This window comes from Bufo gargarizans, chromosome 1 (assembly GCF_014858855.1).
Source record: "Bufo gargarizans isolate SCDJY-AF-19 chromosome 1, ASM1485885v1, whole genome shotgun sequence".
In the NCBI taxonomy this organism is placed as follows: Eukaryota; Metazoa; Chordata; class Amphibia; order Anura; family Bufonidae; genus Bufo; species Bufo gargarizans.
In genome coordinates this window covers 5,348,201-5,365,031 of record NC_058080.1, presented here as the reverse complement: position 1 = coordinate 5,365,031, position 16,831 = coordinate 5,348,201, and the positions used below count along the sequence as shown (strand labels likewise).

Here is a 16,831-nt window from a genome sequence, read left to right as displayed (position 1 = left end):
CCACTATGACTTTAAGAGCAGCAAACACAATATAGAAACATACTATATATAGTCAATTTATCTTTCCTAGAACTCCAGCATTATGTGGTCCATTACCGTGGTTACATTGAAATAAGCATCAAATATATTGGTGATGGCCACCGTAGTGGTGGACACCAAACACTTTATGTCTATGTTTTTATATGTGTGCTCTGGAATGGGAGCCATCTTTAAAGACCCTACCACCGACGGATATAGTAATGCATCGGTAAGGAAGTGGTATCAGACTTATTTCACCCAGATCACCTGTTTGCCGATTCAACCCTCGGTGCATTGAAGTGCTGATTCACATATAGAATGAAACACTTTTTTGTCAGGAACGCTACAAATGATTTGTAATCAGCAGAGTCAACTCTACCAGATAATATGACTGGTTTAATAGGGTTGATCCTACTACACGGCTCTTTAATACTACACAGTCTGCATGCCAACAAACCTGTAGTGAGATGTTTGTCTGAGAGCGGATTCTTGTGGATGGGATTTGTAGAAATACTTCTTTGTTCACAAAGTTGATGCTTGTGAGTTTTTCACACTTGCTTCCTTGGTAGCCGGAGGTGCATTGACAGGACGGATCATTGCCCTTCATAATGCACTGACCTCCATTCTGACACTCATAGTTGTCACATGGACTTGTACGTGGTAGAACCATAGGAGGTGGGAATTCACAGAACAGACCACTGAAAGAGAAGATGTACAAATTGACTGTCACAAGACACAGACATATCATTGCTATGGCAGAGACCTTAATATTCAAGGATCCAGTCCCCAAGGTTTGGATGCAGGCTCACCTGTAGCCATCTGGACACACACACGTGTACCCATTTATTGCATCTGTGCACCGTGCCCCATTGCGACACTTGTTGTCCTGGCAATCATCATAATCTGTATCGCAGTTATCCCCCACATATCCCGGGGTGCAGTCACATCTATGAAATAGAAGATCACATATGGTCAGATTGTCTACATTCTTGAGTCGTTCATGGAGTGCAGACTGTAGGTCACTCTTCAGGGGCCTGGGAAAGCTCAGGTACAGCCCTTACACTGCTATATTCAATTCAAGGACCAGGGGTGTAGCTAAAGTCTTATGGGCCCTGGTACAATAGTTCAGCTTGGGCCCCCTTCCCTTAGTGCTTTGTGGCCGGGGGCAGGGGAGAATATAGCCTTCCTGCTGCCTGAGACAAAAATTGAAACAGCACCCCCATGCCAAATTCTTGACCTAACTTCTTCCCTCCAGCCATAGGTGTAACTTGACCAGCATGCACTTTCTATAATACGAGTGTCTTCTTATGTGGCACAAGGGTCTTTGGGCCCCCTCAGGCTCCTGTGCCCGGTAGTGACTGCTACCTCTTTACCCCCTGTAGCTATGCCCCTGTCAGGGACGTACACGACAATGGAGTTTAGACCAACACCGTACATAGCAATTACTCGCCTTTACTCTGCACTTACTTGTATCCTCTCGGCGTCACTATGCATTTAGAATCATGCTGACACGGGTTTACTTCCGGGGAACAGAAGTCCAGCTTTTCTTCACAGAGTTCACCTGAAATACAACATAATCAGCACTTAATATACTGTACATCCTTTATTTCTACATGTCCATTGTACACAGAAGAAATAAAAGCTCTCATAATAGCTAGCGAGCCTCAAGTACCCTGAAGCAATGTGTTATTAATGGAACGGTAAATGTGTGAATGTAGACTACCATATAGACATATAATATAAGAATAAATAAATCAGGGAGCACTGCTGTAGAAAAAAAAGCAAATGCTGCAGTGCCTGCGGCTGAAGGGCGATCCCTCAAGCCCAAAAATACAAAAATAAAGAAACTCTGCGGCACTTCTGTGAATGTGCGTTTATTTACCCGGTATCATGCGACGTTTCAGTCCTCTTAGTGGGACTATTGTCAAGCAGTGGTTGACAATAGTCCCGCTGAGAGGACTGAAACGTCGCATGATACCGGGTAAATAAGCGCACATTCACGGATGTGCCGCGGAGTTTCTTTATTTTCATATTATAATATAAAAATGGAAAATGTACGCTATAAATGACGAATTATAGGATAAAACTTTTCAATTAGCAATTACAAAAGACATGGTAATAGTAGATTGATTAGAATATGTTATGAGAGGAATGCATTTCATTATCTACTGTACTTTTATATAATATCTATCTCATATCTATCTATCTATCTATCTATCTATCCATCTCATATTTTCTATCTCCTATCTATCTATCTATCTATCTCATATCGATCTATCTATCTATCTATCTATCTCATATCTATTGATCTATCATTTCTTCTATCGTCTTATATGTATCTCTATCCATCTTATATTTTTCTATCTCATATCTATCGATCTCATATCTATCTATGTCATATCTATCGATCTATCTAGACCACATAAGAAGACACCATTGTGAAAGATTACACATGGTAGGGGGCACCTGTTATAGATTTTATATTGGGTCCACAATACGTAGACCTCTATTTGGGGGACACAATCTTTAAGGATGTGGCAAGGACACATAATTTACTACTGCGTTTCTACAAGTATCCCTCAGCTCACTGCAGTTTGTGATGACGCACTTTAGGCTTTTCTGACAGCTTTATGAAGAAGCATGTAAAGCACTGGAGGAACACCTGCTTTAGCTTTCCCTTGTCGCTATGTACTGAAACACAAAACATATCTTTTTATGAAGTGGAATAATTAACTTAGTGCAGCAGCATGCAGTCTCTGGATTATGAAGCTCTGCAATAGATGGCTTGACTCCCATGAATGACTTGTAACATAAAATGTATATTAACAAGCTTTACATCTGCTCTACGGCATAGCAGTGTGCGCTAACATTAGCCCTTTAAGACGCACTATCCATATTGCATAATCATAACAAAGTGGTTATTCCAGGAACTATGAGCAACATGGATTGCAAATAATAGGAGCCCAGTGTTATAAGAAGAATGAGATGGGCTTCTACCAAAGTGATATGTCCAGTCCTTAGAGAAGCAAAGCAATGAGCATGTAAACATGCAAGGTATGGACGTTGATTGTGGGTACTGTATGTGGGGAAGACCTAGGGCAATGATGGTCAACTTAACATTCAATGTCTTGTTTCCCTGTATGCTACAGAGAGGTGGCTGCACAAACATGTTTAGTATAACTTATAGTCTCTCCGCTGCAAGCAGGGGGCCCTGGGCTCCTATACATGGGATCAATAAGAGTCCCAACAGTCAGACTCTAATTGCTCAAACATTTATGGCACATGAACAGTACTGTTTGTGGGATAGCAGAGCGTGTGCACAGAACTGTGTACTGTGAAAATGGAACCAAGGGCCAACGGTAGGCACCAGCAGTTGCCCACCACTGATCTAGGTCAACAAGCAATTCTGAAAATTGATGTAAGTACAGTAGGAATTTCCCATATTCTATTAAACCTTTCATATAAAGCCTACTGACAAGAAGTTTCTACTCAGAGGCTTATGTCATTGACCTCGTCACAGATGTATGCTGATCTGGGGCGCTCCAGTAATTTATGATTTATTTAGCTCTACATATGGCATCCGATTACCATACTGATACCGTTGGTCCTCTGATGAACCTTTGATTATCTAGAAGGGGAAACGCGTTGGGACATTGTATGTTGTGTCAGAAAGTAATAGGGCTGTATAAGGACAGGTTTGCCCAGGAACGTGAACAGAGTGCACCTACCTTTAGGGTGCATCTCTGGGCTGAGCAGTATTTGTAAGGGCATGAACAGGGACAGACATATTATATCTTGATTCTCTGCCCCAGATGTATTTTATTGTCCTCATTTTTTGCTAACCGTCCATTGTATTTGACAGCTTTTTGTACTATAGTTATCATGGTCCGGTTTGGACCACATTTATCTTTTGTATTTTAATTGTATGTGGATTAAAGGTCACATTTTAGGAAGTTTCCCTCGGTGATGTATGTGTTGTTATAGCAACTATCCTCCGCAATATCCGGATATTCAGTGATTCTGTTGTTTTCTACTGACAGAAGCAAAGGTGATCCTCTAGTGAGCTCAGACAATATTAAGCCCAAAATGTCCAGGAGAAAAAAAATCATTTGGAGCAGCCCTTGGAGCCAATAACTTGCCTCTAGGGTCTATTTCTTTAAATCAAAATCTATTAGACTTTATTGATGATATGGGATTTGGGCCCCCAGAAACATTTTCTCTGGTGTTCCCAAAGAACCCCAGTCTGACCCTGGCAATGACCTTTATAACAGATGAGTAAAGGAAGTTCGAGATGATAAGATCTGAATGATCTGTGCATGGCCTCTCCTTAGGTTAGGCTATCAATGTGTGATTGGCGATGTCTAAATCCACTTAGCCCCAGTTATCTCCAAAACTTTATATGGTTGTGGCTGGGGTCCCATTGGGGCACCTTTTTGTGTTTCTTATAAATTGGTGTCCATGACTAGATTCCCACCAGTCACACATCAATGGTTTTTCCCAAGGATGGGCTGTCCATATGTTTCCCAGAGAACCCCTATAATTTTACAAATTGGGCATAAGACAACATCTAAAATAAAAGATCAAAGCAAAGCATGTGGATGTGCGATTTAATTCTCTTTTTTCCTTTTTTTTTATCATGTAAAATAAAAGATACATTAATGTACAGGAGAACTAAACCTAAACAGCTGATTCAAGTGTGTACTATTAAAAGCTGCTAATATCATCCACTCATACGACATGAAAATCGATGTTCTGGAGGTTCCTACTAGGACTAAAGATATATGTGATATAAAGTAATCACCATTGAGGCATATGGTTTCAGAAGCCCCTGTCAATAAACAGATTGAAGAACACAACAGTCAGTCTCTCCACAACTTAAAATGAATGACAACAGGGAACAATAGATTACATTCAACTGGAAAGGAAATTTAGAAAAGACAGTCTTAGGTTTGGCATCCCTTTAAATAAAGAGATGCCATGCAACTGAGATTAGGAGAAAAGCATTAAGAGAAACACTGACCTTTTTCCACCTCATTCAGATTAGCAGCTTGTGCAACAAAGACAGAAGAGACAAGATACGTATGTGTTTATTGGAAAACGGCACAAAATGTAGAGACAGAAGCAACAAGGACAAGAGCAGAGAAGCAGACACAGCAAGCTTAGCTTTATCTAGTAAGAGAATATATTGTACAGAGGTAAGGGGGTCCACACTCATCGACTGGAATGAAAATGGTGACAGCTAAAGGTTTATGATGGAAGACAACTGTGGTGAATGTGCTAAACCAACCAGTTACTCATTGGAAGACCTATACATACAAGTCCATACAGTATATCAATACAGTAAAGGTCAGGTATCTACATCTACTCCATACAATATAGGTTACGTGCACACAAGTCCACACAGTTTAGGTCAGGTTAGATACATGTACTTAAGGTTGGTTTAGATTATGTACTGTACATACAAGTCCACACACTATAGGTCAATTACATACACATGTCCATACATTAGAGGTCATCACAATGAAGTTTGCTAGAATATGTAGACCACTCATAGCTACTAAACCTTTTACTGCCCTTGCCTGATATCACTTGATCATTTTATAGAAATAATAATTAAATTCTAAAGAAAACACATGATAAGATGGCACATTGGGATCCATTACTGTATACATACAATTATGAATAAGGGGGTGGCTCTGAAGATACTGTATTACCTATGAAACCATTATTATAGTGACCATATCTCCATGATCTCACCTGTGTATTCTGGTGGACAAAGACAGGTGTAGTTGTTGATTCCATCCACGCAAGTGGAATTATTTTCGCAGTCATTATCTTCACAGTCATCAATGTTCACCTCACAGTTCTCACCTTCAAACCCATCTGGACATGTACACCTTAAAGAAGGTTTATGGAACAACTTATTTAAAGTCATTGGCAATCTGAAGAATTTGGACTCTGATTTTCATATGGTCTCTGTCATTCATTTCAAGTTTTATAAAATGTACAAAAGTATTCCTGTGATTCTTAAGCATGGCCATACAAACCCAGATTTTAAGCCTCATCTAGCAGATGAGAACTGATCCACGTTGGATAATACCCAGCTAGAAACATAAGGTGAAGCTCCCAGACCCAATGCAAAATGTGTAACAGGCCCTCAACTATCATCTGTCTTTTAAAATGCTGGTATCTTCTTACATGTCAGAGGGAGCCTGATGACTGTGACGGGCCAAGTTGCAAATGATACCTATGCTCACATATAGCTATGCCCTTCTAGCTTGCACTTCCAATTGAAGTCAACACGTTGAAAAAGCTACTGACCATTCCCTATCACGCTGCCAGGTTTAGAGACATCAATTCAGCTCATATATGGGTCATTAAGCTGAGCATAATGCTCAACTGTAGAGTGCAAATGGTGCTGGTAAGGTAACCTAGCTGAGCTAGCTCCACAGTGTAACTGGTGGATTCCACTGATGTTAAGATAAGCAGACTTGTGGTCATAAATTATGGAGCTAAGGATGCAAAAACCTATGATGGGAAGCTTTCTACAAAAGGAAATATAGCTGTCCATGATATAGCTGCCATATTTTTCTCTCAGCATGTGGAAGCAATAAGGGAAGGATACTATGGAACAAATTGCCAACATATGTGTAAAAGTGTCATTTCATCGACCTGATTACCTTTTGGAAATAGGTATGTAGAATGAAAAATATGTCTGGCTCCTAGCTAATGTAACATACAATATACATATGGGTATGATAAATGCCATCTACATTCCATCTAGACTAATAGCCTGTACATCATGGGCAAGATAGAAATGTACACCTGATACCATAGGGTATGGGGTACACAGAGTTACAATATTTACTAGTCTTTATTTAGATGTTATTCGAAGAACTGCAGCTCGGTTGACATAGGCTTACAGGGAACCTGAACATGAAGTCTGTCCCACCAGCAATATGTTATAGAGCAGGAGGAGCTGAGCAGATTGATATCTGGATTGTGGCAAACGATTCAGTATAACTTGGATTTGTTCATTGATTTTCTGCTGTTCATATATTTAGGAGTCCGGTGTGCGGTCATTGATGCCTTCTGTGCATACAGTGATACCTGTCAATCACTGAGCACGGCCACCACTGGACTCCTAAGCATAGAGAGATCAGAATACATACAATGCAAGCTTTACTGTCCAAAAATCTATATATCAATCTGCTCAGCATATCCTGCTATAAAACACACTGAACTTCATTTCCAAGGTGACAGATTCCACCTCTTACTGCAACACATCTAATTACTAAACATACAAGAATTTCAAAGAATGTGTAAGTAGATGGTATAGTAACACCAATAAAATAACAACAAACTATTACTACTGACCAAAAGCCATCCTTCTCCCCTTCTTTCAAGTGACATGTTCCACCATTTTTACAGGGACTGTTGAAGCAAGCATGGATAGGTATATCACAGTCCTGACCCTAGAAGCACGAAAGGATACAACATGTATTAACCTAAAATGTAGAATCAAGTTACCATGACAACAAAAAGTTCTACTACTAACATTACCTTGAAACCAATAGGGACATGTGCACCGGTAGAAGTCAACGGGGTCGTTTTTGCAGGTACCCTCATTTTTGCATGGGTTGGATAAACATGGATTACACTTGGCAAGGACTTTGACATCCACAGGTCCTAAACCAGAAGACGAATATAGCAATATTAAAACGAAAGCCTAAAATTTTAAAATCTAGATCTCAGTGACTCTCTAGCTTGAGTAAAACCACAACTCACAGCATGTTCCCATGAAGTCAGTGCTTGCTGAGAGTTATAGTTTGCAATGACTAGAGAACCACAGGCTGAGGACTAATGATCTAGATGACAGAAGTTTCTGAATGAGACGCTATCAGTGGAACACACTGGTTTCCCCCAATGTATTAAAAAAGTTCCAAAAGTTTTAGCACAGATTTGTCAGTAGGTTCATTGCTGGTCAGTGCTGGTCAGGGCGGTGCAGATTCTGTAGTTATGTCGTCATATTTTTTTGAACACTTACAGTGATATAATAGACAATCAATAGACAAGGATATCTTCAGACAGCAAAGTCAATGATTTCAACTACAACTGAAAACTGGTTTGCTTTCAGTTGACTTGAAGATATAGCACAAAGACAGGGGTGTGGAAAAGTGACATGCGTGTTTAGATTTAGGGGTACATCTTAGGGGAGGTAAGTAGGAGAAAGTCTGTTTTGATATCTTGGGGTTAGGGGTCCATGACCCTTACCTGCAACAAGAAAACCACATGGCCCTGGAATTTCTAGGGCAAGGATTATCACAAGGCCAAAAGTAAAAGAATGAGTGTTAGTTTTAATACATACACCGAAAGCATTTACTAAAAATCAGCAAATGTTAGACTTTTCCCGAATGGGATCTAATTGGGTCTAAAGTGTGGTGAAATATACCGAGATACTGAAGAAGATATTACCATGACACGTGAACTTCTTGGATGGTGTAGTAAGGAGAAGTTTGTCAGCCATGTCTCCAGGTCCAGTGCACCGTGCAATACCAGGCTCCTTGTATTCTGACTTGACCCAGTCTGACAACCATTGCATGTTACAGTCACAGTACAGAGGGTTTGCCCCAATTGCCCTGGAACAGGATGAATGGGAAAGATTTCTCTTAGAACAACTCAACTGCAGATGGAGCATTGTGAAATATAGGATCTATTTCAGGGTTCCTGCTGTTTGTATTTTTAGTACGTCAGGTCTAATTTCTGCAAATGTACTCAAGTAATTGTCACTTTTTATTACAGGGAAGGAAGAAATTGTGTGGGATGTAAAAAAAACATACCATTCTTTATGAATCTAAATGGAATAATTCAATAGGAAAGTGAACATGGAACATCAAAGAACATCTGTATACGACAGCATGTTATTCAATATTCCAAGAGTCTGAGCTCATGTCAAGGTATATACATGTAGTAATGTAGGGAGGCTTCTAAGCAAAATGAACTAAAATATAGCATTGCTTCATCAAAATTATATACAGGGGGTACATCTAGATGCTCCTTTTCTCAACCCAACAACAGAACTTGCAGTTTATTACTTTCCTTTCTAAAAAAAGTGTTCATATTTTTTGTGCAAACAACTTACAAGTGTGACAGAGATGACAGATCACCAAAAGCCCCTTGAGGAATAGTAGATAAGTCATTGCCATGTAGGGACCTGTAGGATACAAGAGCATGGTTGGTCAGCGGCAATCATCAGCTATATCTGACAATATATTATAAACAAAACTAACAGGATGAAAATCGGTTTTCTGGAATATATTATGGATGTTATGGATATTTGTATGAGGGATAGAAGTGAGCCACTACTTACAAGAGCCTGAGGGAGTTAAGACCATCAAAAGCCCGGAGAGGAATGCATCGAAGACGATTGTAACTGAGAATCCTGAAGAAGAAGTAGAGGGAGGTAAAGCTCACAGTATTAGAAGAAACTTCTATTTTCTGTCACTACGCACTTTATAATGGAAATGTGATAAATTACTTACAGAGTGAGGAGCTGAGTCATGTTACTGAAACTCTGGTTAAAGAGAGTGCCGATTCTGTTATTGCTCAGGTCACTGAAAAAGACAAATTCATTAAGTCATCTTAATATGGCCCTCTATGCTGTTAGAGGACACATAGACACCACAGAAGTTAGTAATGATGCTGTAGTATGATAGGTGCCAACACAGCGGTGTAGCTAGGTGAAGGGCTGGCGCTACAGGCCAGACTTCTGTTCTCACAATATTTTATTATTTATAATTATTACAATTATTTCTGTGTTGTTTTTAGAGAGTTGTTATATCTTTATCATTATGGCTTTTGGTTAGAAAGATAAAGATGGCCGTGTGTGTGGCACTACTGCTAATCCAGTATCACGACCACATGCCCACAATGCAGCTGGCCTTCATGCCATATCTCAGAAATACTTTTATAATGGCCTTTTATTATTACCCATCATATTTTATTACTTACTCACTTTAGACATCACTTGCCGTCCCCAATGGGGCTCATAATCTAACTTCCTTATCAGTATGTCTTTGGAGTGTGGGAGGAAACCTAAGAACCCTGAGGAAAACCCACACAAACAAGGGGAGAACATACAAACTCCATGCAGATATTGTCCTTGGTTGGATTTTAACCTATTACCCCAGGGCTGTAAGGCGCCACCATATCTATACTCACATGAGCATTAAGTGCTTGTAATTGGACAGCTCCTTTGGCACCAGAGTAAACTGGTTTCCATCCAGGTACCTAGAAGAAGAGAACAAAGTGAAATCCATCACGGTGCACGAGATTTAAAAGATTTCATTAAATTTTGTGGAGTTCCCAGAGGCTGAAAGATAAATGATGGTGAGAACACAATAAAAAATACAACAGTACGAAAAGTCATAAATTAATTTTCTGAGTCAGTAGCATGCATAATGGATTCACATAAAGGCTGATTACTTTTTTGCTATTTTATAACAGATGACATAAACCTAGAGACTGAACAAGTAACAATTCACCTGTGAACACTAAGCTGCAAAGCAACAATACAATGGAATGATTTATGTAGGGACATAGCTGAAGACTATCCTTGAGGAGTAAGATAGACATGTTCATGATCATCCTGGCACATATGTATTTATTAGACATTGCTTAGACTACACTAATATAATGAGAAGTACCTGATCTAGGGATGCTTACATTATAACCCCTCCCCACCCCCTCAATATACGCAAATCATTACATTTTCAAAATACTGATAAACTTTCTTGCTTTCTGTTTTTATTCCTCGCGATTTTCACATCAGTGAATATGACCATTCTTGTTGCCTCCAATGGCTGATATAACCTGTCCTGACCATGTCCTGCTCACATAAGTGGACAACCCCTGTAACACCTTGAGAAGCTGCACTCGCCTAGTATGCAGAACCTGCTAGAGTATCTAGGTGCTGTGTGTAAGCAAGAGGGAGGTAGAACCAAAGTTCAGGAGACAGTTGGGGAAGTTTTAGGAGTGTACACACCACAGGTCCAGGACTGCAGTAGGTATCCTGGACTGAGACACAGCAGAAACAGAAGTATCTACAGACTTAGAAAGTGGGAAGTGCTGAATGCAGACAGGAAGTACTGTAAGTTAAAGACACAGTACAGAGAATAGGCTGTAGGACAGCCCCAACACCGGGGAATTGGACTGCAAGAGAAGAAGAACATGATCTCAGCACAAGCAGTGGATTACAACTCAGAGTGAGTCTGATAGCCACTTTACAGGGGCCAATATTGCAGGCGATTGCTGGGAAGGAAGCGTTCCTTTCCGACAATCTGCTAATTGCATTTTTATGCAGCAATCTCCTCCACGGTATGGGGAGGAGTGATTGCTAATGCCATCGCTCGTCTCCATGCTGACTCATTGTTTGCTGGCAGCAGTTGCTCTTTACACAGCCCATTCTGCTGCTGGCAAACAACGATTTTTGTGACCGCATGAATGATGCGATTACCGTTTGCTCGTTCATCAGATAATCGGCTGCACTTTTCCACCGCCAGATAATCACTAATGAGCATTCCTATAAATGCTTGTATGCGATCATCTGGATGAGAATTGGCCCGTGTAAAGGGCCCTTGAGTCATCAAGCACAAAGGGCACCTAGTATAAGAACTGTTGAACTGTATCCTAAGGAGAATATTTAAAGATCTGCATTGCTGTGGTTTCTCCAGTGGAATAGTGTTTCTAGAGACTGCTCAGGAGTTTTCAATAAATTTTAGTTGTGTGCCGATTGCATCCGCCATATTACTGTTTGAATTATACTATTATCTTCAGTAAAGAACTGCTAAAGTGCACCACCTGCCTCCGTGTTACTGTCACCATCAACTGCAGCATTTTAAACCCATAAAAAGTATTACTATGTAATGAATAGGGCATTTCAAATAAAGTATTCCCTCACTATATAAGCAATAAAAATATAGTTGTTTTTTTAAAATGTACTACAGTATATTTTTAACTCTGGTTGCACACCCTACTATTTCACCTGCAGTTGAAATAGTGGTCCACCTTCTCTTGATTTGAGTGGCGGACTTACACCATCTAAGGTGGTATTCACTGTGAGATCCAATACATTTCTTCTCTACACACCCAGGTAAATACTACTATTTAGTTCATATAACACATGCTTCGGTGGACCGACATGAGCAGTAGCTTCCCTGCTCTCTTCCTCATCTTAGTGCGGGTTTAGTGAGTCCCAGACACCTTTCATTCATTCATCCCAACTTCTAAATTCATAAAAGTATATAGCTTTATCTCTCTAGACCAGGGGTGCTCAACCTGCGGCACTCTAGCTGCTGTAAAACTACATCTCCCACCATGCCCTGCTGTAGGTTGATAGCTGTAGGCTCTCCGGGCATGCTGGGAGTTGTACTTTTGCAATTGCTGGAGGGCCAAAAGGTTGAGCACCTCTGCTCTAGACAGTGGAGAAGCAAATTGTCAGGCGTTACATAGTGCTACAATGGAATCTCTGTTGCTGTGAGTGAGGGACTATTTTCTATGCAGGAGAGGAAGTGGTGAATGACTCCAACTAATTGCAGTGCATCCTGGGAGATGCAGGTAATGATGTTCTGATGGGATAAACTGCTGCCCACGCACACAAAGTGAGGAGGCCAGAGCTGCAGAGAGGTGAGTAAAAGGCGTGGAAATTACTCTAGAGAGCAGAACTTTTTACACTGATTCCGCTACAATAATAGCATGCATTATTCCATATGTTTAAACCTTTTCCTGTACGTGGCTGGACACTCTTGGAACTGTTAAAAAAGTAAACACTCATCTAGCTAGCCTGCTCTTCTAGCAAACTGCTGAATCGGCATGAGTTGGGCAGGCAGGCGCTGTCAATCGCTATCACCAGCTGTGCTCCTCGGCTTCATTTACATCTGCTGATGTCTATTACCAGTGTCATTGCCATGAATACTACAATGAACATGGTGGTGGCTGATCAGCCCTTACATCATATTAGAACTCTGGGAACTAATCAGGATGAGTTTTCAGCCTCTGTTACATTGGTTTTAATATCCAATGGGCCCAGATTTTTTCCACAATCAGATGACCATTCATACTGATTCACTGCACATGGGGCTGACATATACAGCCCACCCATCAATGGTACTTACAGCTCTGTGACATCCTTGGGTATTCCCTTGGGTAATGCTTTTAGACCTTTGTTACTGCAGCGGACTACCGTGTCTAGACAGGCACACTCAGCTGGGCACCGAGCAAGTGGTGAGCAAGTGTTTTCATCATTCCCTGGTGTATACAAAGGAGTTGAATGATATTATTATTATTATTATATATATTTACGCTAGGGAAATGTTTTTAAGACCTTATCCAGACGGTTGCCAGACAGTCAAGTCATATAATGCCTGTCTGAATGAGGCCTTATTGTCGTACATGAACTACAGCGAGTAAGACTAGAATATTGCCTCATGTTTACCTTCATCACAAGTAAAGTCCTGAATGGCGACATCTTGGATTGGAATCTCCTTGAGGAAGTAAGGTTTTTGGCATCGAGGGTTTCCAGTCACAATACGTTTCTTTCTCAGCCAATTTCCAAACCAGGCCAGGTGGCAGTTACAATTGAAAGGATTGCCCAGAAGGTTCCTACAATGCCAAAGAAATAGATTATGCTAGGCTTGAATATAACATATATACATTCTGTAGGACTGCATAACATCTACTGTACAGTACCAGTATTTCTGCTAAATATTACATTTTCTGGTTTCTTCAGACAAGCAAAAGATGTTATGTATTGGTTTAAGACAGTCAGTATGAAGCAGAGAAGTTGTTTCCATCCTCACTGCCCATGGAAAGTAAGTTGTAGACAACATGAGCTGGGTCCCAACTTATCCTTGGTCCTGAGTATCTACAAGGCCAGTGGCAGACTTTACCATCACGAATACCGAGCAAATGTTTGAAGCCTCCAGAAGTGGTTGGCTGAAAAAAACAACTAAGGGCGAAGACATAACGCCTGTTAAGCCACTCAGCTCCAAAGAGGCCTGTGGAGCCCTTCCCAGCTGTAGAGCAGTAGCAGAATAACCCTAGGCTGCTGAGAGTGGGGCTTAGCGGGACAATGGGAAGGAGCTTAGTGGACTGACATGGCAGAACTTAGTGGTATGATGGGGTAGAGCTTAGTTGTGTAACAGGGTGGAGCTTAGTGGTGCAATAGGTTGCCTCCAGACATAACTTTGCTTGGGGACCCAGACATGCCAAATCGGCCTGCCAAGGTTGCATACATTTTGTCTCCTTTCAGTGGCATGAAGAAGTCATGTCTAATGATGCAAATAAACAGTATGATGCAGTAGGCTAGGATTACTAGACTTAGTGGTTGTTTGGCTTTACTATGGACACTAAAATGTGCCCAAATTATAGCAGTCTGAATAAGCCTAAGAATTTAAAAAGGCCCCAATGCAAAGTCTGTCTTGCTGACTTCTGTGTAAGAAGGACTTCTTGGCTCCTCAGGCACCTGGGCCTAGCTGAGGCTGCTACCTCTAACACTCCCTATGCTGTGGCCCTGAAGTTGAACACAATGCCCCATCTACAACAGGCCAGTTCTACCTGTAGCTTCTCAGTGCCTTGCAATAGGGTGAAATGGTGCAGTTGGTACTGTGTTAGTGTCAAGAATTCCAAAATTATATACAACCAACATTTATGTTTTCGCACTTTGGGCCATGACTTCCCTTCCAGGGATCCACATATGCAGACAACAGTATCAGATTACTGCTGTGAATCCTATTCCAGCTCATTTAGCAGGTTATTTCAGTACCCCGTCCTCCTGGCTGTCACAGCTCTCCCCTCACACAATGCAGTAATATGATATAGGGATGAAGGCGGATTACTTTTTTGTTATTGGATTTTAACCGACAGGCGCAATTCCATTAATTTGTCATCTTGTGATTTCCATCTTTGGGTGGCTTCACGGTGCCGCTCTCCAATTCAAACTGACAGCTGAGTTGATTACATGCCAGTTATAAAAATGAATTCACTTGCAATTCTTGATACCCCTGGCATCTCACCACTTTATTTTTTCATCGCCGGCCTTCATAAACATGTCATCTTTAATTTTCACAAATTAGCTGCTAGGTGTAGAGTGTCACATTTCAATATGCATGAGGTAGTAAGGTTTTCGGTGGCCGCTGTGTCTCATGTAAATGGTTTTCAATTTACTGCAATGGCAATGTACTCTCCCTCCCTTCAAAAAGCTGGAAATACCTGACAATCACCCCAGAATATATCAATTTTTAGCACCAATTATAGGCCAATATTTAGCCACATTTAGACAGAAAATAACAATTTTGTGCCAATTCAAAAAAAAAGTTAGGATGAGAACCTGTGCAGGGACCCCCTCTCAACAGGTCAAACACGGGTGTAGGGAATTAACCTAAAGAACATGGAAAAGAGTTGGGGGTAAACAGGTGACTAGGGCTGAGATAATTGTATAAACTACCTGAAGATGACCCAATTTTAATTGGGGCCCCCTCTAAATTTCACCTAGGCATAGGGTGTTCCATCATAATGCAATTTTCTATGCAACTCAGCTCAAACAGCATAGCACTGGAGCAGAAGTCACTTTAAACCTTGTACAATGGAGGGTTAAAGATTGCTGACATAGAAAATCCATGCATGGTATGTACATACAACGGGGTAAAATTAACAATACTGTCCAGAATATAGACAGCATGAAACTAGATCCCTCAGGCAGAAACTGAGCCAAATTGGTTATAGTGACATAAACTGTATGATAAATGTAGTACATCTTGCTAGACATGTTAGACATAGATAGTTCCAGCAAATTCAGATTGTTCCAAGTTCAAAAATGGACAGGGCTTATGTAGAGTTGGCATTCTCAGGTGGGTATGGGGCATTCCCAGGGCAGGGCTTAAATGTCCTGAATTTACCAATACAATGGTCTACACTTTTCTTTACACCAACTCTTTTTTTTTTTTATACTCACGTCTAATTCATTATACTGTATAAAGAATGTTATGCATTCTTTTCTAGAAATGTTTTAAAATTGTGTAGAAAGACGTCGAAAACACATAATAAAGTCGGTGCAGGGCATGCACTCAATTTTTATGTGCAATTTGTTCCCAAGTTATGGTGAAGTTTGCCTAGTAACCTCCTATTGCTTTTAACTTTTTAAGCTTTGGACACCTTCGGGGGCATTTTTTTCTATTCCATTTCACTCATTTTGAAATAAAATATATTTTTTAATTAGTCTTTATTAAAAATTTTCAACAGTTTTTCTTCTACAGCTTTCACTTTAAGTGCATTTTGCAGACGAGCAGGCTTCCTTTTTATACTGAATCCATCAGAGAGCAGCTCCGAAGGCATAACTTGTAGTCCTCATCTCTGAACTCCTAACAGCTCCTAAACACTCATTATAGGTAAACTCGTAATAGCTTAAATGAGTGGTTATGAGCTGTCAGGGCTACAGATTGAGCCTTCAGATCAGCTTTCTGACAGATTCGGTGTAAAACAAAAAGCCTGCTACTCTGCAAAATACACTTAAAGTGAAAGCTTTAAAAGATTTTTTTTTTAAATCAAGACCAATAAAAAAAAAGATTTTTTTTTAGTCCCAAATGAGTGAAATGCAATCATAAATACAATTGTCTCCAAAGTTGTCAAAATAGCCTTTAAATTAGGAAATACTAGGCAAATTCATAGATTTTATTATATTTTAAAAAATAAAGATAACAATACCGAAGTATAGCTCGATCTGCTAATCCACCTAGCATATACAGTATATACCAAGTAT

The 16,831-nt window shown here is 40.4% G+C and overlaps 1 protein-coding gene across 1 annotated transcript in view; it reads right to left on the bottom strand.

The window, feature by feature from the left end:
- The window catches only part of SLIT2 (slit guidance ligand 2), a 284,983-nt gene that overhangs the window by 26,458 nt on the left and 241,694 nt on the right, over nucleotides 1–16,831 (bottom strand). Inside the window, exons 19-31 of the mRNA XM_044294220.1 lie at nucleotides 13,511–13,677; nucleotides 13,191–13,323; nucleotides 10,240–10,308; nucleotides 9,561–9,632; nucleotides 9,389–9,460; nucleotides 9,161–9,232; nucleotides 8,494–8,657; nucleotides 7,577–7,707; nucleotides 7,396–7,487; nucleotides 5,776–5,915; nucleotides 1,486–1,579; nucleotides 828–965; nucleotides 476–716 (exon numbers count right to left, since the gene is read on the bottom strand). Coding sequence (XP_044150155.1) covers nucleotides 476–716; nucleotides 828–965; nucleotides 1,486–1,579; nucleotides 5,776–5,915; nucleotides 7,396–7,487; nucleotides 7,577–7,707; nucleotides 8,494–8,657; nucleotides 9,161–9,232; nucleotides 9,389–9,460; nucleotides 9,561–9,632; nucleotides 10,240–10,308; nucleotides 13,191–13,323; nucleotides 13,511–13,677 — 1,585 coding nt within the window. The remainder of the gene's footprint in view (nucleotides 1–475; nucleotides 717–827; nucleotides 966–1,485; nucleotides 1,580–5,775; nucleotides 5,916–7,395; nucleotides 7,488–7,576; nucleotides 7,708–8,493; nucleotides 8,658–9,160; nucleotides 9,233–9,388; nucleotides 9,461–9,560; nucleotides 9,633–10,239; nucleotides 10,309–13,190; nucleotides 13,324–13,510; nucleotides 13,678–16,831) is intronic.